The sequence below is a fragment of the Achroia grisella genome, unplaced genomic scaffold (assembly GCF_030625045.1).
Source record: "Achroia grisella isolate CSIRO2021 unplaced genomic scaffold, CSIRO_AGI_Agris_v1 utg204, whole genome shotgun sequence".
In the NCBI taxonomy this organism is placed as follows: domain Eukaryota; kingdom Metazoa; phylum Arthropoda; class Insecta; order Lepidoptera; family Pyralidae; genus Achroia; species Achroia grisella.
The window spans coordinates 2338089-2364735 of NW_026712703.1; the positions used below are offsets into that span (position 1 = coordinate 2338089).

General features: G+C 31.1%; 1 protein-coding gene across 50 annotated transcripts in view; it reads right to left on the bottom strand.

Moving 5' to 3' along the window:
* The window catches only part of LOC131842064 (cell adhesion molecule Dscam2), a 71060-nt gene extending 44748 nt beyond the window's left edge, over positions 1 to 26312 (bottom strand). For 39 of the 50 annotated variants that reach the window (XM_059190523.1, XM_059190524.1, XM_059190507.1 and 36 more), the window contains exons 1-4: positions 26203 to 26312; positions 21558 to 21711; positions 3580 to 3764; positions 1966 to 2104 (exon numbers count right to left, since the gene is read on the bottom strand). In XM_059190523.1, coding sequence (XP_059046506.1) covers positions 1966 to 2104; positions 3580 to 3764; positions 21558 to 21606 — 373 coding nt within the window. In that variant the 5' untranslated portion in view covers positions 21607 to 21711; positions 26203 to 26312. Of the gene's footprint in view, positions 1 to 45; positions 208 to 1965; positions 2105 to 3579; positions 3765 to 21557; positions 21712 to 26202 lie in introns of all 50 variants that reach the window. The other 11 variants (XM_059190535.1, XM_059190528.1, XM_059190527.1 and 8 more) reach the window with 1 other exon arrangement.
* Positions 26313 to 26647: the final 335 nt, after the last annotated feature.

Here is a 26647-nt window from a genome sequence, read left to right on the forward strand (position 1 = left end):
AGGACTGCGAAGTAATATTTATATAGTTATCATTTTGAAAATAACCGTAGTTTCCACCAGGAATGAAATCTTCATTCTCATCGGTGTGCCAAGACAATACTTCTATGAAATCAGCGACAAAGGATGGAACCTGACATTTTATCACGATACTATTCCCCATTATTACATACTCCTTGTTGACGTCAGTGTCATAATGCTGCGTAATCACTATTTCACAAAAAACATTATTATCCAAAATAACATTACCATACATACATATACATATTATATACCGCTCGCTGTATATATAACTATAAATCTAATTTAATACCTCAAAGGAAAAGAAAGTTCTGTAGCATCACTTAATAAGTGATCAATTTAGTGGCGGTAGTAGATAAAACTGCTGGCACCTACCAACATTGACATTCCTGTTACGCCACTCAATTCGTGACCACGGCTAGTGCAACCTAGTAGAGACGTCGATAAAGGTAAATACCTTTATTTACCATAAAATTATTTATGTTAAGATCCGGTTAAAAATAGAAATGATGGACACTAAATACGAAAGCTTAAAAATAATTATAGTAATTATTTATTCAAATAATTACGAAGAACACAGTTATATTTTATGATATCCTATATGTTCAGATTATATACTATAAGATTATATGCTATGATATTCAATTACATCAAAGTTACTTTGTACCACAAGATAAAATTATTCAATAGCGGATATATTGCGTTAAACATACAACCTGGATTTATTATTTGACGTTGGGTAAAAATACCACTCAATAGGAATTTCAATCGGAATAATAATTTCTATGACAGTTGCTGGCTTACGTAAGTTATCATAATTTTCATTTCAATAGTTCTCCTCGACCCTTCTGATTATATAATTAACCTCATTTGACCAAGCCCTTTACACTTAAAGGGCAGCGTTCTGTGACTAATCAACCATCTATAACTCCATTTCAAATCCGACGGCGTGGTTAATATATCAAGATTAATTGTTTGTTTTCTTTTTTAAGGAAATAATTGTTATTTTATTGATACTTGAATTAAGTAAGTCCTTAAGTTAGTAAGACCTTATTGTGTAGTAAAAGCTTGTATAAAGTTATATGAACCAATCAAATTTATTTATAATTGTTTCGGCATTTTCAGTCTAGTGGTCTTTATATAGTATATTATAATTATTATTATTATATAGTAAATTCTCCTTTAAGGGAGGTTGAAACCTTTTTGTATAGAAATCTATAAATATTGAACTTATAACTTAGTTTATTTTAAAGCATTTGTTATAAAACAAAAATATTATTTATAAAAAGAAACATTAAGTTTTAAACCCACGTAAATACTTCAATTCAAATACGTAGAAGCCAATTATGATTTTTTTATTGATCTAAAAAAGTAAGTACTTAACGTAGATATTTCTTAAATCATAGCGCAAATTAAATATATATAACATTATTATGTTTTTGTAAGTTACTATTAGAAATGATTATACTAATGGGCATTTTAATATGAAGCAATCAATCAAATCCTAGGAAATTATTTACATATTTATATTTATTAGACACGAAATATTTTCATCCCTAATTTCACACCTTTCCAAATTATTTTGTGATATAAAACATAGCTTAAGTCCGTCCTTTTTGTATAGTCTTAACAAAAAATTTCATTAAAATTAATTCTGCTGTTTAGTCGTGAAGATAATAAACATTTATACATACAGGCATCAGATATATGCCTTTTTGTATTTTTAATATTAGTCTGAATTAAGTATATATACTTATAATTCATATTTTTGTAGTAATTTGCGCTATAATAAGGCCCTCAATTTCTTAAGGTTCAGGTCGTTGTTTCAGGCGTCCACAGGCTACGGTAACCATTTACCATCAGATGGACCGTATGCTTGTTTGCTACCATAGTAGTATAAAGAAAAGAATAAATTAAATAAAATAGTAGTAAATTTACAAAACTTACCGGCTCGTACGTTAACATCTCGGGAGTGGATGGTACCTACAGGGTTCCTTGCCAAACAAGCGTACACTTGGGCATGAACCTCTTGACGGTAATCCTCAGCACGGAACGGAGGAAATACAAGGTTTCCATTCGGCAACACCTGGCGGCACAAATAAGTTATGTTTAAAAAACACCAACCACTCGATCGCTACAATAGAATAAAAGACAACCATATAGTAATGGTTTATTATTTCCATTTAATAAGGTAACATGATCCAGAGTTTCACTCTAGCCAGATAGATGTAAAGAAGTTCGGGTTTCTTTTTTCTAAAGCGTCGACACCTGAGATAGCTATAAATAGGAACAGTTATATATTATAACGCATACATATATGTTAAAAATGATGAATTTTATTATGCCCTTGTGACATTTAAGAAAGATAGAAATGTTAAAGATAGACATGTTAGCGTGTTGGATTACAAGACCGTTTGAACTTATAATTGAGGTATAGAACATTATGGGTTTAGAGATTATACTTTATAAATATTATTTGTATTACATATCACTATTTATTCTGAAATAATTGAATGACTGCATGCAGAGACGTTCCATCGAACACGTGCAAAAGACCTCAAAGTTGTACACAGCTCAAGCATAAGAATTGGCAGTTTATCTGAACCAACATCAGGTATCAAGTATTATACTAAGTAAGCATATTTTTCCCAGGATACCCAGACAGTAGGAATATAATAATTACAATTAAAGACCTTACACTAAGTCAGCCAATGTTATTTCGTTTAGTTCGCCCCTTTTATTATATGTATAATATAAGTACAGTAAAGTATCAACCATCGTAGGTCTAACGTGTTATTAGCAGGAATCTAACAGATATAGCTATCGTGTCCGCTAATAATGACCGACCCACCATTGTTTGTTTACATACACATAAGATTCAGTAACGCGTGGTTTGTTTTAATATGATGGATTTACAGCTGTAATCTACAGGATGCTGTGCCCTACTTAGAAGTTCAACGATTAACGTCCGTTCACGGGTCTGGACGACCAGTAAATGGCCATGACAAATATTAATTAAACGATGTTATTTTTAAAACCTGACAATGGTTTATCGTTCTTTGTATAATTGCTAGTAAAATTAATAAGAAGTACTTTATACATTAAGCATACTTATATTTTGAAATTTATTTGATTCACAAATAGCCGTTTTTATTTTGTAAGTCTCAATGTCTAGTCCTACTACAAGTTCACTGGCATAGCACCCAGCGCAAATACTTTGGTAGCGGGCTACCAAAGAAGTATTTGTTTTATTTTTATCGACAGTATATTATGGATGGTAAATGACCACCGCCGTCTAGTTACATGAATAGTATCACGCACATCGTGTTGTCAAGTATCGTCCGTGGTACTAGTCACCTAAGTTAGCATTCGTTGGTTGGTAGTACTATGTAATATTATGTTATCTGTGGTAGTACATTCGTATACTAGCAATATCTCGCCTTTTAATAGAAACGCCACTTACAAACCACCGGTGGTTTGTCGACTGAAATATATGATATACACACACAGGGGACTTTTTGAAAAGTCTATCTCAGAAACTATAAACATTAATAAACAAACCTGTCGCAATCCAGGGACGTCCCCCACGGCTGTTCCATCAGCTCTAACCCAAATGACGTCGGGGGCGGGGGATCCTCGGGCGGCACATTCCACTACGGCACCGGTCGTGTTACTGAAGTCAACTCGGTTTGGCGGCTCTTTCATGAATATAGGACCTATCGTTTCGTCCTCACACGACACTGACCCTGGAAAAAAACAAAATTTATATATAAATACATAATGATCTGATAATCAAATTTTATGTAAAGCCTCAAATTGAAATTACTTATTATATTTCTAATTGTAACGTGAGTTAAGTATATTTAATACTAAATCTCTGTTGAATATTCATACCCTCCGCAGTGATTGCACGGTAGAGCATTGAAATTTTAAATATCTAGTTTAATTACTCTTATAGTATATATTTATATTGTTAGAGTGTTCTTAAAAACTTAACTATGCAAATTTGTTTAATTTGTTTATTCCATCCATTCATTTATTCATTCCATAACCATCTAATGGACATATAATCTAGAAAATTATAACTGTTACCAAACAAACCCATGCATATTACAAAATATAACGTCTGGTGTAGGTACTAAAGTCGGCATTTGTTAGATTATGTACGCGTGTACATTTGTAAATAAATCTCCATTTATTGATTAATAATAGAAATACAATAATGAATAAAGCAACTATACAACGCCATCTAGTATATTATTAAATCATTTATTTTGTTTTAGTTAAAATAGTTCTGAATAATGTCGATAATTTTCGAAGAATTCGTTTAATATTCGATTGGAATTGATTAATTGGATTTTATAAGTCATGGTGTGAATCGTAGGTCTAAAACAAAATCATTATGTAATATATTGAGATCCCAATGGGTGCTTTGTACTGTACTTTGTAGCTAGTTAAGGTACCTACTTAGATAATAGTTTTGGAAAAAAAATAATTTCGGCAATGTGTGATAGACAATATTCTGAAGTACCTACAAGACGTAGGTATAAAAAATATTTCTGCTATTGTACAAATCTGAAACAACAACTGAGATGAAAACGTATTCTTAATATATTTTGAAATGAATTACTAATATATTTCTATTGAAATAAACGACTAACTCAAATATTAAATATTAAGCATTGAAGAATTATTAAGTAATAAATGAAGTCACCTTATTTATAGAAATACATTGCGGTTTCGTTAAGCGGATTTCAATGAGACATACTAATCACTATAAAATGTACCTATAGGGTAAGGTTGCTCAAGTCGTGGCTTAAATCGTACCCTGGCAATATTTCGTCTGATACATATAAATTGCAACATCTGGTGTCGTTTACCTAAACTATTTAGTCGAGCGAACAAACGCAAACAAGTGGATCGCTGGGCGGCATCGTGAAGCAAAAATAATTAAATATTAAGTTTTTTAACAGTTTTCATTAAAATTTTTGGCTCATTTCTAAGCTTTTTAAGTCAGGAATATGATACGAACTTGTATTCTTTGTTAATATCTATTTGTAATAATTATCTGACAATCGTTTAGGCATACACAAAGAGTAGAAGTTTTATTGGTTATGTTAGTGATTTTAGTTTTAAAGTTAGGCTATCTCGCTGCTTAAGTCGTACCTGTGCAAGTTTCCTTACTCGTACCGGTACAACTTAGGTATTAAGAAAATTGTTTGTTCATTTTTGTAATTTACTTTACTTTTTATTAGGTAATAAAGTTCAGTCGTATCACCAAGTTCTTGATTTGATGAATGGATGGATAATCCATCCAGTTCTTGATTTCATCAAGAACTTAGCGATTCAACTGAACCAACTAGGGAATCACCCGCTAGAGTCACATCGTCATCGATTTTAACATTATCAATAGTTGCATCGCCTCCAATAATGGCTGTATCTCCACCAATCTTTTCATCACCAAAAATTACAACGCCACCTTTAGCAACTAGAGAATCAACACCGCCCAACATTCAACCGGAACCTTCTACAATATCACAAGATACTTTACACAATGACGATAATTTAATACTTGAATATTTTATCTCCTATACCTTGCATAAAAACAGTCATTAAAAAAATGAAGAAAGGTACTAAGCCAACAATGAAATTAACTTCAAGTCCCTATAAAAATGAAATCGACATAATTAAAAGGAAGATATACACAATTAATTTTTTTCATATCTAGTACAGGTTGTACTTGATATGAAAAAAAATAAAATAGAAAAACGAATAAATAAAATTATAAAAGGAAGAAATACTAATGAAATATGCAAGAAAAACAAACATAAAAGCTAAAGAAACATGGTTATTCAAACTATATAGGGAAGATCGAGAAGAAAACATGATCCAGTGAATAAAATGTAAAGGTTGGATACATGATCTATATATACAGGCGTTGAAAGTAAAGTAAAGAAATATATTTGTGATATCTGTGTCCAATCTCAAGAATTATCTAAGCATTTCTTTTTTTTCAAGAAGTTACCTATAATTTTATTTTTTTACTATGTGTTATTTACTTAGTAACAAGTTTTGATTTTGCAACAGTAAGTGTTTTAAGTTGATTTCAGACTGAATTGTTTCTATTTTTTTAGTTTTTCATATGATCTCATGTTATTAAGTATTTTTCTATATAGTTCATTGAAGTTTATTTTCTAAGTACGACTAAGGCTATAGGTGTTACGAATTAGGCGATTATGCGCTTTAATCGTACCGAAGGTATATTTTACAAAAACGTTAAAATACCTACTTTGTGAAAAAATTCCAAGTTTCTGTGATTGTTGATTAAAAGCCAAATAAATAAAGATGCACCAAATGCAACATATTTTGCTTTATTTCAATTGCAGTGAATATTATAGTATTATTTCCTTAGGGGGTACGACATAAGCAACCTTACTTTATATATTTATATGACTATTGCCCTGTATGTACTAATAATGTACTAATCATTATATAATTGTCCATACTCATTAATACCGAGTTAGTATTATTAAAAGTAAAAGCATTTATTACAGACGCGATGTGCCCGCGGTTTCACCCGCGTTAAATTTTAATCTATACATATAAATAAAATTGGAGTGTCTGTTTGTAACATTGAAATAAACTTTTTTTACTACATGCATATGAATATAAATACGGTGCATACACCAAAATAATTTTTTTTACAATTTTTGTCTGTCTGTCGGTCTGTTTGTTCCGGCTAATCTCTCAAATTGCTGGACTGATTTTAACGAGATTTTTTTTTGGCAGGTAGCTGTGTAATAAGTATATAAGAGCTCCTTTTATTTTAGAAAAATTTAAATTAGAAAAATGAAGTTAAATTCCACGCGGACGAAAACGCGGAAACAGCTAGTATAATATATATCATATGTTTTATTCTGATGCATAAGCTATATTACTGTAAAGTTTTATCAAAATCCGATGTTAACGCAAAAGCTACTGAACGCAGTAGTTTTTGCGTGATAGAGTAACAAACATCCATATTCACAAACTTTCGCATTTATAATATTAAAATAATAAGATTGAGATTACACTACGAAAAATAGACAGTGTGACTAAAAATCGTATTATTCCCTTCGCATTCACTCAGAGGCAGCTGAAGAGGGTAGGACGGAGGGTGGCTCGTCACGCTCATGGGGTAGCCAGAAACATTGCATTGGACGGTTTTAGTTGTAAATGTTAGCACTAGAAATTGATGTCTTGTTAATAGCAGCAATAAAAGTTGTAATAAGTATTTCAGTATCACAACGAAAATGTTTGTTACTTTGTTCTCCTACACGGAAAAGTCAAAAGCCTTTACTTTTCGTAAGCATCTGCAGTACCTACTTGTACTAGATTACGGAAACACTGGACTCTTGACCCAGTTAGTTATAATAAAGCTCGACATAGAAGAAGCGACCTTCTAACGACCAGATGTACACAGTGGTACAAAAGCAGAGTGCATGGCACTCGTAGAGTTAATAAATGATCTCATTAACTATGATGAAGCATGTCTGTTGAATTATTCATATTTCCTGTGTATTTGAAGACGATGAAAAAATACACTGCTTTATAAAGAAGAATATGATCAGTAGCAAAAATACTGTATTTTAACGTTCCGAGCTTGAAATTTACTTTTTATTCAGTAATGCAACTTATAAAACTGATTTTTAAATGAACATTACTCGCAAGGTTATTATTATGTGTATAAAGATTTATTCATATAAATTTCACTTATGACTCAATATGTATTGTAAGAATACATTTTGTTTAATATATTATACTAATTAATACAATTAACATATACCTACCTTGTAACACATGCGCAATGATAAATTCAATAGATATATATAGTATATATAATTCTGTTTATTATAATATACCTAATATGTATAGTGAATGAATCTGATTTTAAAAATATCTACCCATTTTATTTAAATATTTTACAATAAAAAACAACGACAAAAGGAGCAAAAAACACGCAGGCGTGCTCTCCTCGACAGATGTGCGCCCGCGCATCCTCCTGATTGGTCCATTCGTAAGCCAGATGCGCTTGAAACCACTTTAATTGAGCGTTGGCAAATGGAACAAAATTACCTTTATGTCATGGTCATGATCATACAATCTTTTATTTTATATGTATAAGGCGAAATCAGACATGTAACTCTATTATTTATGTTTATCAAACCTAAGTAGTAGTACTTAGATTTACAAAATCTTATGCGATTCATTTAATTGAATAACTTAAAATTTTTGCTTAGTATTACTTGTTATCATTTTTTATTCATGTCCTTTCAATGTAGTGCGCCTACATTGAAAGGACATGAATAAAAAATGATAACAAGTAATACTAAGGAAAAATTTTTAAGATAGAGAATAAATAAATAGAAACGTACCATATAATTAATTGTGTTTCATATGAAGGACACTTAATTTGTATCATAGTATGCATTCTAGAACTATCAAAGTTTGGTAGTTAGCGTATCAGTAGTTCGACTGTCTTTGTTATTCTAACAATGGCATGATCATATGCCGTCGTATGTTTATGTTCACTGTAGCACAGCCTCGATGGTCTAGCGATTTAGCTGACCTTATTTCCGATGGTCACAGGTTCTATTCTCGCACAACGCAAACATTCGTATTCATGAGTACAATTATTTATATTACTCTGGATGTTTTCTATGTATATTATGTAAGTATTTACAAAAAAATATTAAGTATATAAGTTTTTGTATCAGTTAGTCTAGTCCCCTTAACACATTTGATTAGCTTAGAACTGGGTGGTGCTGTGTGAATTGTCCAGGGTTATTATTTGTATTATTACAATTTTCCCTTTATTTCAACTAATTGGTCGATACTAAAAAAGGTTTGAAAAATGACTACCAAACTTTTATAGTAAACACGAAAATATTGATTAGTATTTACTGAAAAATCGTGAAGAACAAACCAGATGTATATATAGTATGTAGAAATAGTAGTGTTATTTATATAAGTGATTTCTTGAGGAACTCAACTAATTTAGTTGATTTATTAAGCTAAATTAGTTGAGTTCCTATATGTAAGTACCTAATTACCTATTTAATATAGAAAAGATTTATGATGGAGATCTGCTCGCTTTAAGGGTTAGACAAGTGGATACTACAGGCTAACAACTGCCACGGTATTCAATTCCGAGGTTCTTTGCCGCCGTATTCCGGGCACCGACTGCAATTTCGTAGGTCAAAAATTTAGGTAAATACGTTACAAAATGACGGTTTTAAAGTTTGGTACTACTCGTATTCTATATAAATTAAAAATTTCCTAGTTATACGACAAAATATAGGTATAGTAACAAATTCTACTTAGTACTAGTATCTACCTAAAATATGCAAATTATACGAAATGTATGAAGAAAATAATTTACGAGTAAGTAAAGATCTTGTAAGACAAAGATTTGGTACGGCAACTGAAGTATGTCAAAGTCAATGTCAATGTCAATGTGTGATGTTGATTAATCTATTAATGTTACTTTCTCTCTTGTTAATTATCTGTCATTGTGTAAGTTTATAAGCTTCCTAATAAATATTAAATATAAAATATAGACTGCATATTATTATAAAATATCATATAAAACATGGCGCAGTGGTATTTACTGTAAGTCTAAACAGTGTATTTCGGCTATAACGATATCAAATCTGAAGCTTACCACGGATTAAAATTTCAAACAACATGGAGCGTAACTGGGTAAAATTGCCCCCAAACTTCGACATTCGAGCTCAATCTGCAGCAACTGAATGGAGAGCTTGGAAAAGCATGTTTATAGATTATCTAGTGGCTGTCGGTAGTGACAAGGCTACAGACCAAATTAAATTATCTCTGCTGAGGAACATGATGGGTCCTGAGTCGACGAAAATCATATTATCGTTTAAGTTATCAAAGGAAGATAGTGAAAACTACAATAAAGTGTTACAAGAAATTGAGAATTATGTCAAGCCTAAATCTAACGACGTTTTTGAAAGGTACAAGTTTAATGAAAGAAAACAATTGGAAGGTGAAAATTTTGAAAGTTTTTACACTAATTTAAGGTTACTGATTGTAAATTGTAATTATATAGAGTCTATAGAGGATGATTTACTAAGAGATCGTATCGTTCAAGGCATTTTCGATAAACAATTACAAGAAAGTTTGCTCCGAGTCGAGAACTTGACGTTGGACAAAGCTACAAGTAGATGCAGAGCAGCAGAAGCTAGCCGTTCTCAAGTAATGGAAATGAATCCAACATGTATTGAAGTAGATAGAGTAAAGAGTTATGGAAATAAAAGAACTGAGAAGAAGTTTCAAAGAAATATAAATAATAAATTTGATTGTCGTCGTTGTAAAAGTCAGCATGGTCGAGAGAGTGTCCTGCATATGGGAAAAAATGTGCAAAATGTGGTATATTAAATCACTTCGCAGTGAGCTGTAAAGTGAAGAAAATAAGTGAAGCTGTGTGTAATAAATCAAATTCATCAAATGAAGAGTTATTTTGTGGAGTAGTGTTGTCAAATATAAAAAAGAATAGAAGTGAGTGGGAAGAAAATATACAAATAGAGGACAAAATTTTTAAGTGCAAGCTAGACACAGGAGCGGATGTGAGTATTCTGCCAAAGAGTGTATTTGATAAATTAAATTATAAGTTAAATTGTAAAATTCAGAAGACAGAGTTAACAGTACAATCTTTTACTGGAGAAAATATTAAGCCAATAGGCATTGTAAATCTTAAATGCAAGTATAAAAATAAAATATGTAATGAGAATTTTGTCATAGCTGAAGCAAGTAACATACTTTTAGGTTTGCCGGCATGTGTCTCATTAAATTTGGTGAAACGAATTCATAGTGTTCAGGTGACAAATAATGATAAAGATAAATTTGTAAATAATAATATAGTAGTTTTTGAAGGAATAGGAAGGTTGCCAGGAAAAGTTGAAATTCCTACCAGAGCTACAGAAGAATATATTTGTCATCCTTCTCCGAGATTGCCATCTTGTTTGCTTGAATCTTTAAAAGCAGAACTAAATAGATTAGTAGAGAGAAAATCAATTGTTAAAGTTAATAATATTAGTGAAAATGCATATATAAACAGAATGGTAATAGTAGAGAAGCCAAATCGTAAAGTTAGGTTATGTCTCGATCCATTAGACTTAAATAAAATTATTGTAAAAAAACCTAAATGTTTACCCACATTGGAGGATTTAAGTTTTAAATTACAGGGTAAGAAGTTTTTCTCTGTTTTAGACTTAACTGAAGGCTTTCATCATCTAAGTTTGTCTGAGGAGTCATCTTGGAAGTGTTGTTTTGCTACACCTTATGGAGTTTATAGATATCTTGTTTTACCATATGGTTTAATGAATGCACCAGAATTATTTCAGGATGTACTTGAAAGTCATTTTTCAGAGTTGTCAAATGTTATTATTTGGGCTGATGATATTTTAGTAATGGGAAACACTGAAAAAGAGCATGATTTAGCATTGCAGAGTGTAATCCAGAAAGCAAAGAAATTAGGTATTGTTTTCAATAAAAATAAATTTCAATATAAACAAAGAGAGGTTAAATATGTAGGCCAAGTTTTTAATGAATATGGAATGTCACTTGATCAGGATAGAGTTGAGTCATTAGTTAATTTAAAAGAACCAAGTAATAGAGATGAGTTGAGACAAATATTAGGATCTTTCAATTATGTACGAAGGTATGTGCCTGACATGGCAAATATAATGGCACCACTTTTCAATTTATTAAAGAAAAATTCTGAGTTTACATGGTTACCTGCTCATAGTCTTACTTTTACTGAGCTAAAAAGAAAAATATGTTCAGCACCATCTTTGACACCTTTTGATCCAAAAAAGAAAATTATTTTACAATGTGATGCAAGTAAAAGTGGATTAGGTTGTTGTCTATTTCAGAATAATGATCAACATATATTAAAGTTAGTAGCATGTGCATCTAGATCTATGAATGATTCAGAGCTTAATTATAGTCAGACAGAAAAAGAATTATTATCAATATGTTTTGGTATAAAAAAGTTTCATAGATATGTTTATGGTTGTAATGTTGATGTTCAAACAGACCACAAACCAATTGTATCAATTATGTCAAAACCAGTTTGTAAAATAGGATCTCCTCGTTTGAAACGCTTAAGATTGAAATTATTTACATATAATTTGAATGTATATTATGTACCAGGAAAGTTATTACATTTCGCTGACATGTTATCATCATTATAGAGTAAGGATAGTAAGAAATTGTCTAAGTATTACAGAAAATGATAATCAATTGTCACAAATAGTACACTCTGTTACTGTACACTTGCCTATGTCAAAAGAAAGAAAACAAGATTTTCAAAATAAAACAAAAGCTGATGTAACATTAAGTTTATTAAATAAATATTATATTAATGGATGGCCAGAGATGAATAAAATTACTGAATTGTGTAAAGAGTATTATAAGTTAAAAAATGATATCTATTTTGAAGACGGCATTGCTTTCCTTGAAAATAAAATAATTGTACCTAAATCATTGAGAAGTTATGTATTAAATATAATTCATGAAGGTCATGCTGGAATCTGTAAGTGTATAAAAAAAAGCTAGGCAATTATTTTATTGGCCAGGTCTTACAAATGATATTAAGGATTTTGTAATGAAATGTAGGACTTGTGAAAAGTTTAGTGATTCTAATAAAAGTGATAATTTGTTACTTCACAAGATTCCAAACAGAAGATATGCTAAAATAGGTACTGATATATTAGATTTTTGTGGAAAATACTTTTTAGTTGTAGTTGATTATTTTTCACATTGGCTTGAAGTATTGCCTATTATCTGACAAAACTTCTTCATCTGTTATAAATGCATTCCAGGAAGTTTTCATGCGATTTGGTTACCCTGAAGAAGTTATTGCAGATAATAACCCTTTTAATTCTTTTGAATGTTTAAAATATTTTAAAATATAAGATATAAGTTTAATAACTAGCAGTCCACATTACCCAAAGAGTAATGGTATGGCTGAAAAGGCAGTACATATAAGCAAAAAGATTCTATGTAAAGCTAAGGAGGATAAAGTTGATTATAGAGAATATGTTTAAGTTATAATAATACACCATTGTCCACATTGCATGTTTCTCCGTCTCAAATTCTAAACAGTCGTAGAGTCCGTACGTTGTTACCTATGAATGAAAAATTATTAAATCCGAAGGTTGAGGAAAATATACATAAGTTGCTACTTCTAAAACAGTCAGTGTTGCAGATAATGTAGAAAAGAAAAGTTTGTTAAGAAAAAGGAAATGGAATATAAAATAGGAGATAAGGTAGTTCATAAGACTGATAAAGACAAATTTTGGAGAAAAGGTATTATTGTGGGAAAATGTAAAGAACCTAGATCTTATTGGATACAAAAGGAGGGAGAAGATAGGAAAATAAGAAGGAATATTAAACATATAAAGAAATCTTTTTCAGATTGTAAAAGTGCAAATAAACTCAATCCTTTTTTATCTAATTATAATGAAGATTTTGATCTGGAATCTGATATAAATCTAAATGTTCCCATTTCACCTAGACCTGTAATAACCTGTAGGAATCAAGTACCACTAAGTGTAACTACTAGATATGGTAGAACTACTAAGCCTAGAAGGGTGTTAGATCTGTAAGCTAAAGGGGAAGGTGAAGTATGTCAAAGTCAATGTCAATGTCAATGTGTGATGTTGATTAATCTATTAATGTTACTTTCTCTCTTGTTAATTATCTGTCATTGTGTAAGTTTATAAGCTTCCTAATAAATATTAAATATAAAATATAGACTGCATATTATTATAAAATATCATATAAAACAGCAACTATTATTCCAAATTATATATGTATCAAAATAAACATATTTTCTAAAGAAATGTAAGTGTATTTTTAAAAAGTAATTAAGCACTTAAATCGCAATAAAAAAATATAAGATAACCAGTTATGTATTTTGTAATCTTAAAATAATTGGCTTTGTTTACTACGGATAGTCTCGCCGGAAATCTTTAGATGCCGTTCCTATAGAAATTTTTGTAAAAAAATTCTTAATGTATGACATGTCCAGGATTTTAGTACAACAGAGAAACAGGATTTGTGTCTAACAACGTCTTAATATGTTGCTTTTTACCATGAATTGTCTATATTAAATTCAAGGAAGAAGAGTTCATACAACATTTGTTTAATGTGAGTTTATGTAACTCGCATTACGGAGGTCAACGTACTCTCGGAATTATAAACCATCCGAAATTTGAGTCTCAACAGTAACGGATGGTTACATACTATCTTTGGAATACGAAAGAACAAAGCTCGAAACATGTTAAGAATTTTGAAACACAAGCGACACATTAGCTCTACGTTGTTCGTTTATTGTTCAGCATATGGGAGGGTTCACTATACAGAGAACATGAATGGAAATACAATAAATATCTCATTTTATTTAAGATACACTTCAATTTTAAAGTTATTCTAAAACGGTAAAAATCTTGTTTCTCAACTTTGTACAATATTCCTATGTTACATTATTAGATGATTTGTGTGCAGAATTTTAGTACAGTGAATCTAGAAAATATTTGATAAAGTTAATACCTACCAATATACCTATGGATAAGAAAATATAATATACGTATTACTTGCAGTTACAAAAGAACCAGATTTAGCACAACCCCTTACTTCCGACAGTCGCGGGGTAAATTTCTCGAACGATACAAATATTTGAGTATAATTGTTTGTACTGATTTAGAGTGTTTTCTATATCTATTATGTATTTACAAAAAATATTTAATTCTTATTAAAGCTGTGTTATAATGGCACTTAACACCTTAAAGCAAGTCAAATAACTCAAACAGAGAACAAACAATCTATGTATTTATATCAGTTGTCTAGTAGGTACCCATGGCGCTGTGTGATTTGTACTACTAGATATTATTATTATATAAATAGATACCTATGAGTGGAAGAGGTTCAATAGAATTTGGTAATTAACTTGCTTGTTCAAAGACAGATGTCTTTGAACAAGCAAATCACAGATAGCTAATACCATAATTAATTTTAGTGCGTGATGCATGTAAGTATAGGTATTGGTAGGCAAACAAACCACCATTATTTATATGACTCGACAACGACGATTATATACCTGTACCATCAGGTATGCTGTCAGCTTTTTTGCAATCCCTATGTTTGAATTGAGTCATCTATAGAGTAGTGAGTCATATTTGGTTTAGTCTTTACAACAATAAAGGAATTAATCATTATAGAGTAAGGATAGTAAAATGGTCACCTAACGCTGCGTTGTTCACCGAGAATCCAAATTACAATAGCGGAACCCTAAAAACGATAGGTTCAATACTCAACTTAAAGGATTGAAGACAATGAAATTAGTAGTGATTAAAACTCATCTATTATCATTATTAACAATGAATGATCAGTTTCTTCATATACACCATGGAAACGTGTGTTGGTAACAAATTAGTATCGTAGAGGTAGGTAACTTTTTTAAAGACATCGTTAAGCCTTTTCTGTTCTCTACACACCATACAGGTAATCTACTACTTATTCAATATAAAGTTTATAGTACTGAGATTATTTTTATAATATCAATATTATAGGCAAGTAGTCCCTAATCACGTGACTTGCTTTTTAATTATGCAAATCATATACTTCTCTGTATTCTTTGTTATTATTAATTTTAGTTAAACTTTTGTGTTATGTTCATTCGGTCACTGATTTCTATAAGGAAGGATTTACCTACCTACTAAAATAATTACCTACCTACATAAATGGCGAATGATTTGAATGCGTAGAAAATGAATTATATAACGTTTCCTGACAAATTTTACGGATTAATTAAAATAGTCTTGCGATTTTACGTTTAAATTTTTAGTTCTGTTTGTAAAGGGAATTGTACCTACCTACAATTTCCAAATATTTTATACTTTATGGGATCCAAAACTGTACTTATATTTTAATAAAATTGTGTCTAAGTGTGCACATTATTCCATTTAGTATTAAGAATGGATGAAGAAGTAGTATTTTATCTTAAGTGGTCACGTGTATAATGACGGCCATGACTATCATATAATAAAGTATTAACTTATTGTTGTTATTACAGGTGTTCTGATAAAATATACTGCAATACCAATCATTTTGGTCGTCTTCTGGGCTGAAATGATGATGATTAATCGTCTTATCTGATTCTGTCGATGTCCAATAGTAGTGCTGCTTATAATAAAAAAAAATATTATTAGCTGTATACTTTTGAAAGCTAATATTATCTAACATTTTAACTACTAGTTTAGACACGTATATAAGTTATAATAATAGATATTTCAGCATTCGCATGTGAAATCCAGATGCGGACATGGAGACCAAATTATACTATTAAAGGTCATTGAACCAAGTACCTTAAATTCCAATGAATTTACGAGTAACGTATATTATCTTCTTGCATCCTTATCCTTATCTATTTTGTAACATCTTACACCAATGTAACGTTATAATCTAATGCTCTAGCAATATTAAGCGTCATTTTTCTGAAACCCTTATCCTTGACTAATGTTTATTTTTAGTAGATCTTATTTATAGTATATGATGCATAATGAATCCAACTAATACCAGAGTATTAAGTGCTATTAATCTTATTAACTATTTTAAATCTTATACATAGGTGGGCTATACTTTAAAGATTTTAATTACTAAATCAAATAAAGCGATCTATGACCTACGGAGCGGGTTCATGTTTCTTTCTCATCCATTATTATTGTATAGACTAGGTGTACCCACGACGTCGTCCGCGTGGAATTAAACTTTATGTTTCTAAAATAAAGGTAGCCTAAGTTATTCCTTAAATTACATCAGCTATCTGCCAATATTTTTCTCGAATTCTGATAATATTAGTCCTAGTGGCGTTTACGCCACTAGGACTAATATTATCATACCATAACGACCCAAACAATTTATTGTTTGGGTCGTTATGGTATGTGTAACAGTTTCCATTGTCATCTGTTTGTTTAGTTGTTGCATAACCTGTGGAATTTGGTTGGCCATGAACCAACCAATGAGCGGACCCCATTCGGTACTGGTGCATACAAAACACTTGCATTAAATCTCATTGTTGCATAAAAATCTAATAATTACTGGCTCTAACATTATACTTCAGTAATTTAAAAAGTTCATTAAGTTTCTTTATAGTCAAGGGCTCTATGTATTAGATTACCTTATCTTTAGGTAGTTCTTTATAGCAGTTATACCTATTATTTTATGTTGTTATTCTTATATTTTATCTAGAATATTTTACATAATAATCTAACCTTACATAGACCTAGTTACTAAATTCATAATTAAAATAATAATAAATTACATAGGTACTAATAAAATTTGATCGTATCTTAAAACGAAATAAATAGTACAGACGTAAAACGTTTGTAAAATGCAACCTTCTAGAGATGATTTGAATAATAAAAACTGCATATTATTATTTCAATTCATTAGACTTGCCATCCGTAATACCGGTTTTATATATCTTTTTGGTTTGAAACAAGGTGGCACATTTACGTTAATAATTTGTACAAACATTTTGAGTCCTCTACTGTCATTATTTTTATCTTTAATATCCTCCTACTTTATAATAATATAAGACACCCTATGCCGATATATTTATGTTTAAGTAGAACATTTGTTCATAATGCGAGTATACCTATCTGTGATTGATGTAAATACATATGTAAACAAATATCTACATATATAATAAAGTGAAACACTAAAAATGTTCCTAAGCTATATCAAATAGATAACATTACTACTAACTATATATAGTTTGAAAATTTCATTTTCATCTATTAATTGAAATCGACTAATGTTTATCTTGCTTTCTCATTGGGCTAACGGTAGATGCTGACGGAGCATTACAGAACAAAATAACTACTAAACAACAACAAAATAATACCACATTGAAACCAGTCATTTGTATTTATGTGTTATGCCCTTGTAATTAAATTATCAAGAATTAACTAAGGTATCCCAGTCTCCAAGGTATTATACCATTTAATAATCTCAGACAACAAATTTCACAGATATTAACTAACTAAGTATTACTAGACTATCGGTTTGAAAATTAGACAGAAAACGGAAGTTCGTTACAACTGGACTGATAGATACAGCATAAGATGTGATGGAATTTCAGTGTATGAGGAAGATTAATTATAATATCAAGGCAAGTAGTTTAATAGTGGACTGGTATGCTTAGTTATCATATCATATAAATGGCGTTACTTGCGTCGACTCTTTATCTACCCGTATGTCTACGTTATCCATGCGTTATCCACAGCTACGTCATTTAGCGGGCAGTGCACCACGAATATCAGTACATGTAATATAAACAAATCGTTACAACCAAAATAAAAATAAGGAACAAAAATAAACAAAACTAAATAGTTTACGGCTTTGCCTACTGGCATTTAATTATTTACGTTTTGTAATGGAAATAATCGAAAGGAATTTAATGACGAAACGCGAGGCGTATATTGAAATGTGCGCCGGGAATACAATCACCGTAATAAAAATAATGTAATGTTTTATGTCACAAACTACATATTTCTGTTTCTAAATAAATGCTATCGAGGTATAAAGACGTTGGTCGTTCGTTAAATTCCTAAGAAAATTTATAATCGGTTTGCATTGGCTGAGATACCTACTGCAGAACATTACTTAAATAATATACATTATACACACAGTAGTTTGAAAACCCAGAAGAAGCGCAATCTAAAGTTTTAATTTCTTAATTAATTATTAAGATGACGTACCATCTCCATAAAAAAATGTTCTCTTATGCGATAGCATTTACTCCTTATATATAGTGGTATAGTGAGTTACTGACCTTCACATCGCATTGCTATGGACTTGCACTAGACCCAGGGTTGTCTACAATATTTGTACGATGACATAGTCCTTCTACATATATTGTTCGATAATACTGATGACAACCCGAAATATAACAATATGTTATAGAGTATAGATAAAAATCATAACTTCCTGTGCTTGTTAAATACTGAGTACGGGAAAGTAAGAATCTGCAATGTTTGGTAATTTAACAGAAATTCAATAAATATTCTTATTATATGTATATAATATGAGGTTTGATAAATATACATTTATTTTTAATTAAATTTATCTATTCTATTTAAGGATCTTTATATATAAGTTTTAAAGTTGACAACCCTAGACCTAGCCAAATTGATGTTCGTGTATGTAGCTAGACTTGCAAACCAAGTATTTAAACGTGAACTGGACCCGATAGCCTCGCCCACGCAAGACATTGACGTATAAATATTTACAAGAAATCATTTGAGTACGCAAATTCTAAGTTATATTTTAGAAACAACATTTGTATCATTTGTTTATTTGAATGGCTGTAAAGTTTATTAAACTCCTAAAATTTGCCACTGAAAAAAATGAAACTAAATATTTTATAACAACAAGTTTAGTAATTTACTCTTACTTACTCTCTAAGTCGGTAAGTAGGCTTACCTACAGTTGAAAAACAATATTTCTTTGAAAAAATAATAATTGTTAATATTTATCTATAAGTAACTACTTGTTGGTAACTATTTAAGCTATTAAAAGTAAATATTAAAGTTTTCATAATTATGTTCTATTCTTTTCAATATGCAGTGGGCAAGAATAACTCTGATAATTGTAGCTGGACAGGGCCCAAAATATATCTTCTTATATACTACATTTAAAATATCATTAATGATCTTTATGAGAGTGAGGCTTTTCACAAAAATATATCATGCTTCAGAGATGACGAAACCTATAGTGTCGTCGTCTCTGAAGCATGAGTAGCTTGCATATTTAGTCGACCATTTTTTCCCGAAGTTAATTGTTTCAAAACTTACTATATTATGTACTTACTGTATTCAGACAATAAATTACACAAATAATATATATAGAATACAATATTTTTAATCTATTTCATAATCATGTCCCGTCAATCAAATACTTGTTTACATAAATATGCCAACTATAAAACAGATTACATGTGCGTTTCCGTAGTCCGAAGGGCATATTTAGGTCACTCACTTAGTGTTACAAGAATAAAATACGAGTCGGTAGCTTTCGAACTGCTTGAATGGTGGCAAAGTGGCCGTTAAAGATAAAATTGTCAGCGATTGAATTCTAACAATGAAATTGTAAGTAATACAGCACCATCTACTCCCAAACTAACTATAGGCGAAGTTTATTCATAAAACACATAAAATACGACGTATAATAAAATCAGATGAAGCAGACATAATAATAAATACATTTCTTATAATCAGCAAGGATGGAATCCATGAACGTTGGAAGTTAAATTGGGTTAACAAGCTAGAACAAGGAGGGCGTCAAAAACCAAAACAAATATATAATAACTTTAAGGGTAAAATGAGGTCATACTCCGACTTATCCTGTAGAACTGGCTAATAAGCTAGTTATTAAAAATCATCTAAAATATAGAACTATACATTCAGAAAATATGTACCTTTATAAGAACCAACGAAGAAGAAAAATATTATATTTAGTAACAACGGAGACCCCGCGCTATCAAGAAGTGTTAAAACACCTTATTCTTGAGAAATGATAATGAATGTGAACTATAATGTACTTTATGACATCGGTATATTCTATGATATGCATGGTACTATGCTTTTTCAAATATTGATGACGATTCGTATTTCCATCAGATGGACCATTTGTGTGTTTGCTCTACCAGTCCAAGTTATGTCAAAAAATTGGGAAATTCTTAGTAAATATTAATATAAAATAGAGTGTTGATTATTATGATTACAACATCTGCGTGACGATGACGTGTAGAATTATTGGTTCGTTGCCCGGCCGGCTGTATCGACCCGTGACGTCACTGGGGTGGCTTCCGCCACAACCCCTCTGCACGCTTACTCGATCGACGCAAACTCGTTCCCGTATGTATAGCACATTATGCCCAATTCTTTTACTAAATAAATTAAGTATATACTACAGTTTAGAAAAATCCACGTACCATGAGCTACGGTAGGTTCAGAGTTGGTGACCCTTGCACGTTTACATAAATTTGGTGATAAGTAAAATAAGATCAAATCCGTACACCCGCTTAAATATCGAATTTAATTTTATCGTACTATTTATTTATAAGTCAAAGTCTTAATGGTCTTAATTAAATAACGAAATATATTCATTTAGAACATGTGTCTGATAAATTCATTCATTCATCAGACAGCGTTCATCATACTTTTAGCTCATATAGTGTCAGGACGTAATCATAAAAAATAATATAATAACGGGAGGTGTTTAATAACATTATCAAGATAAATATCTCGTTTACAATTGTAAAGAACCGTGAAAAAAGTTTAAAACACTGAAAATATGATAAATTAGATATTGCCTCCTTTAAATTCGATACTCTTATTACATATTGCCGCTATTATTTTTTTAGTTTTTACACTATTTGGGCGGAGGTGTGATCTATGTCCACTTACCTAAAAGGATCAGCGCCGCTAGAGCGGCAAATCCCGTAAAGAGTCCCATGTTTCACTCACACCAACACTTCACTTAAGCACTTTTTAGTCACTTGACCAGAGAAAAAATTACGAAGTCACTAAAACAAAGCGAAGAACCGGGCACAGCCCGAATCTGTAACAAAAAAATATTTATTTAGGATAATATACACACATCATCATCATTATTATTATCATCATTACATAATATAAAATAAAGTCTCTGTCGCTGTCTGTCCCTGTAAATGAAATAATCTCTAAAACTACGCAACGGAATTTGACGCGGTTTTTTTAATAGATAGAGTGATTCAAGTGAAAGGTTTATATATATAATACATGTACACCCGTGCGAAGCCGGCGGGTTTAGCTAGTTAATTCATATTATAAAGTCAATTTATTAGTTGCACTACAGTAGTAAGGTTAAGTGATTAATATACTTTAGCTATGTATCCAGGTATACATGAACGAATATTCAATGCCTTCTCCGAAATATTAGACTTATGGAAGATTTAATAAAAATTGGTTATGTGCCCTTCCACCAAGCAAATTAATAGAAACTTGCTACAAGTAATATAACGTATTTTAAACAATTATATGACTGTATGTAAGATATCTAAGGTATATCCTATATAGTTTGGTGGACATCGAAAGAACTATAGATAGATAATACAGGTATGGAACCTACCATATCACGCAACATTGTTTATTTTATTGTATGTAGGTAGTAACCTACACGCACCCGTTCATTATAGTTAATGCAGTTTCATTGTTCGAACTGTTTTAAACAGGATGCCGAAAAACAAGTAGGTAAGTCTGATTTTTCATAAATTTATTCACACTTTTAACTTGTTTAGTCATTTGTTTTCTTATTAATAAAATTAATAATTGAATTGTTAGAATTTCCCAGTATAAGTATCCATAAGTGAATAAAAATCGAATTCTTACTAAAAATACTATACATAACTACATACGGTAGATTTTTTCGTAGTCTCCATATAACCTACCTACCTCAATTAGCCACTTATCCCAACAATAATTTTTTTCTTCAGGTACATTATGTAAAATTATCTTATCTGTAGTTAGATTATGTATGCAATTGTTTTTACAAAAAATAGTCTGAACGTTACGTAAGTATATTGTACATACTTTAACTTGATGCAGTAGTGATGTGAGCTACTTATTAACTGATTGAGATAGAATCAGGCGGTGACATCATATTATGACCAATTTGTCCAACAGCTATGAGAGCGTATAAAGATAATAAATATTATGCAGAATTATTTATTTGCCAACGAATTATTAGGTCATTAATTTAAGTTTTTAATAGTAGTTTTATTTAGTTTATATTGTAGACAATGTTGCCGATTGTGACACATTATTTCAACACATACCTATTAAGAGCCTAATACATGATTTAGATGAAACTTTCACTATTGAAACTAATGTATTGTTGTTCCAGACTGACAAGACACCATGAAATAAAATATAAGCTTCCAACTAATTGCTTTATCTATTTTATTTAATACGCGCTGATCCGCGAATCTTTGTCAGCAGGAGAGAAAGCAATCATAATAAATAAATTTAATTTGGACGTTAAATGGGCTATCTAACACTAAAATACACTTTTCAATTCAAATCAGTAGTTCCCTAGTTTAGCACGTCCAACAAACCGAAAAACTCTACAAAGCTGTAGAGATATTTTGCTAAAAAGCTTTCATTTTAGTATAAAATTTAATATCACCATTAAATAAAAATGAAATATATTACCATACATATGTATATACAATACAAGTCGATAACATAGATCAAATATATATCAGATAACATTTTACTTATCAAGTTTATCTATGTATGTAGTCATTTTGCCTGGATAAATACAATTAAAAACGCCAATTGAAAATGTAGCCTGTGGAGTAAACTACGGGCAACTTACGGGTAAAAAATCCGATATTGTATCCTAATTATTCTTGAACGTTTCAATAATAATCCATTATTAGAGATAAAAATAATATATAATTACATGCCTACTTTGGTCATTAATACTGATTCACCACTCTACCTAACTCTATAAAAGTGATAAGTTTATTTGTCGTTATACTATAATATTTCCTTCTTTCGACTCATGTTCCTTGGTGAAAGTTATCTTTTCACGATCGTTCGATTTCATATTGTTCTCATTACACCTTGTTCTACTTAATTATCTACATATTTATGTATCCAAATAATGCCTAATAAAATAAATTTGTACTTATACTATGGCGATTACTGAATAATTGTGTTTTTGTGAATGTAGTAAGCAGTAATTTGTTTCTAATTAAAATGCATAAATACACGAGGGCGTTGTAAATTACTACAACATGCCTTAGAAAGTATACATGACGCTGTACATGAGTGACGGAAGGTTATTTTTGGCGCCGTTATCCAGAAATGGCTACGCTGAGTTCGTGTTTAGATTTCACAAGAGAGAATGTTCAGAACTTTTAAACCCATACCGGTATAAGATGTTGCTTACTTTATAATAAAATTTTGGTAAGTGCACAATGATTGCATATGATAAGCTTATCTTTATACCTTTCATGATAAACAATAAATCAGTAAATTTACTTGTATTTTCAATGAGATATATCTTTTGAAGGAAAGAGAATCCGGTCTGCGTAGCGTAGATAACATAAAATTTGTTTACTTATGGTTACTATCCACCCTGACTGAATCGCACTTATTATGCGTACACATGTTCAAACATTTCTTCACTTAAAACTTCATATACGTATCAAGTACATTTCAATTACCTACTTCAATTATATACTACAATATAGCCATTTTATACCCACTACCTACGTAATAAAAGGTAGGTACGGGAGCTACCTGCCAAAATAAAAAAAAACTCGCTTAGCCAGGTTGCCCGTATCTTTTGCACCTGCTCTGAAACTCGCTTGTTTGGACAAAACCGCCATATGGTGAGAATTTTTTGCTCGGGATTTTATATTATTTCCGTTTCAATATAGGTGATTCGTATTTATAGGCTGCGTCTTTAAACTCGGGAGTATGTAATCTCTCGCTCACGTCCTGAAGAATTCTAAATTAGGGGATGAGTTTTCAAAAATAAGACGTATTTACTAATGTTTGAATATCATATATAATTTATCTGTGGATTCTAGTAGGTATATTTTTTATTCAGCAAAACAGTATTGATTCTTTCTTTAATCGTTTGATATATTTTTTTAGTAACACAATATCTATAATATTTACTTGTATATATTTAGTACAATATTTATCACAGAAATTAGTTTTCCTAACATAACAAACATAAAGTCAAATAGAAACCTGTCAGAAGTTATCCTTAGAAATTTATTCTCACATCTTGAAATCGAAGTGGACAATGCGGTTTTAGGGGATTTTTCCTACGCGCACTCTCAGATTTAGACAGTTTTCTCGAGAGACTACAGCACGAGGTTTTATAAAAAGGAAACAAGAATCGTTAACGCACACGCAAACGACACACCTGGCAGGGTTTGTGGCGTCTATAGCCTACGGTAAGCATTTACCTTCAGTTGAACCTATGCCTGTACTCCATAAAAATATAATTAGGTACTAGAGTACTTACGTACTAATTTTAATATACCTAAAATAATACAGTTTGTAGTTGAAACGGCTCCTGAATGTTCATGGACGACGCTAGGCGCTACAGAACAGACCGTACACCTAGACAGACATTATGCACCACGCCAATTTAAGAAAATAGAGCGACCGGTTTTAGTGTGCGTATACTAATATTATAGGTATTATATACACATATAGGTAGGACCTACAACAAAAAGGTAATCTAATTGTTTATAAAAAGACGCGAGTTATTCAATGAAGAAATAAATGCAAGTAATATGATTAATCAAAGAAAACACATGTGTTTTCTTTAATTAACCACCGGTAATATTACCTATACCTAGAGATAGTTTTATATACATTTTATTTCTATAAGTGCGACCCTATACCTACTGTATAGGTTATAAATAAGATAAGGAATATCTAAACCAAGTTATTTAAGTTAACTACTTTATCTTTGATATTCATTTTTAGATATTGTATATCGTTATACCTACCTATTAAACCGATTCAATACTATGCAACCACACATAACTCAGCATTTCTTAATATCCGCCACCCACCGGCAATCTATACAGAGAATTTATTAGTCGTAACAGTCCACGCATCGGACTTGATGAATTAATATTTATTTGTCAAGTGCACATTTCAGCTTCTATAATCAAATTGTCTTTATCAGATTCTAAATTGCACGATAAACTTGAAATGCGGAATGAATAATAATTTCGATTTTATATTCTACAGCGACAGCGACCGCCATGTGACTTCTAACGATGGCTTCCAGATAAACTAAATGTAGTCAGTTTATATATTACGTGTCAATATAAATATAAATCGACTATAGAAGTTATAATCAAAGGAAATAAACTAGAACTTGATATCATACACAAGCGACTCTACAATGCGAAGACAACATCGTTATCGATCGTAGTAGCGCCTTGCCTCGTCGTCGGGCGTTATTTGCAAAAACACTTTTGTGACACAAAAGTTTTCAGAAACAAGGATTATTGTTATATATTATGCTTACCTGTGAAGAGAGAGAGCGGCGGCTCAGCGCAGCAGCCTACACTTTAACTACACTTTAACCACAACACACACAAAGAGACGAGCGGCAACGACCGACTCGTCCAAGGTCCAGACGCGGAATGAGTAAGTAATCTGTTCTCTAGATAGGACATGAACGGCCGATGACACTCGACCAAAAGAAAAGGATGGATAAAATAGTCGTTTCACTCGCACACAAGCCGCCAAGGAAGCACCCTAGCCCTAGCGGCGAGACGAGAATTTGCCGGGGGGCAGGGCAGGATCCATTAATTGCGCACGCAGGACATTCGACGTGTATACAACTGTACAATAAAATTTATAAATAGGTAGAGGACATACATCATTTTAAATCGGATATTTTTTTAACTTTTAGGTATTTTCAGCGACTGCAAGCATCCTGCTGGGAAATGGTAGCAGTAAGCAGTTTG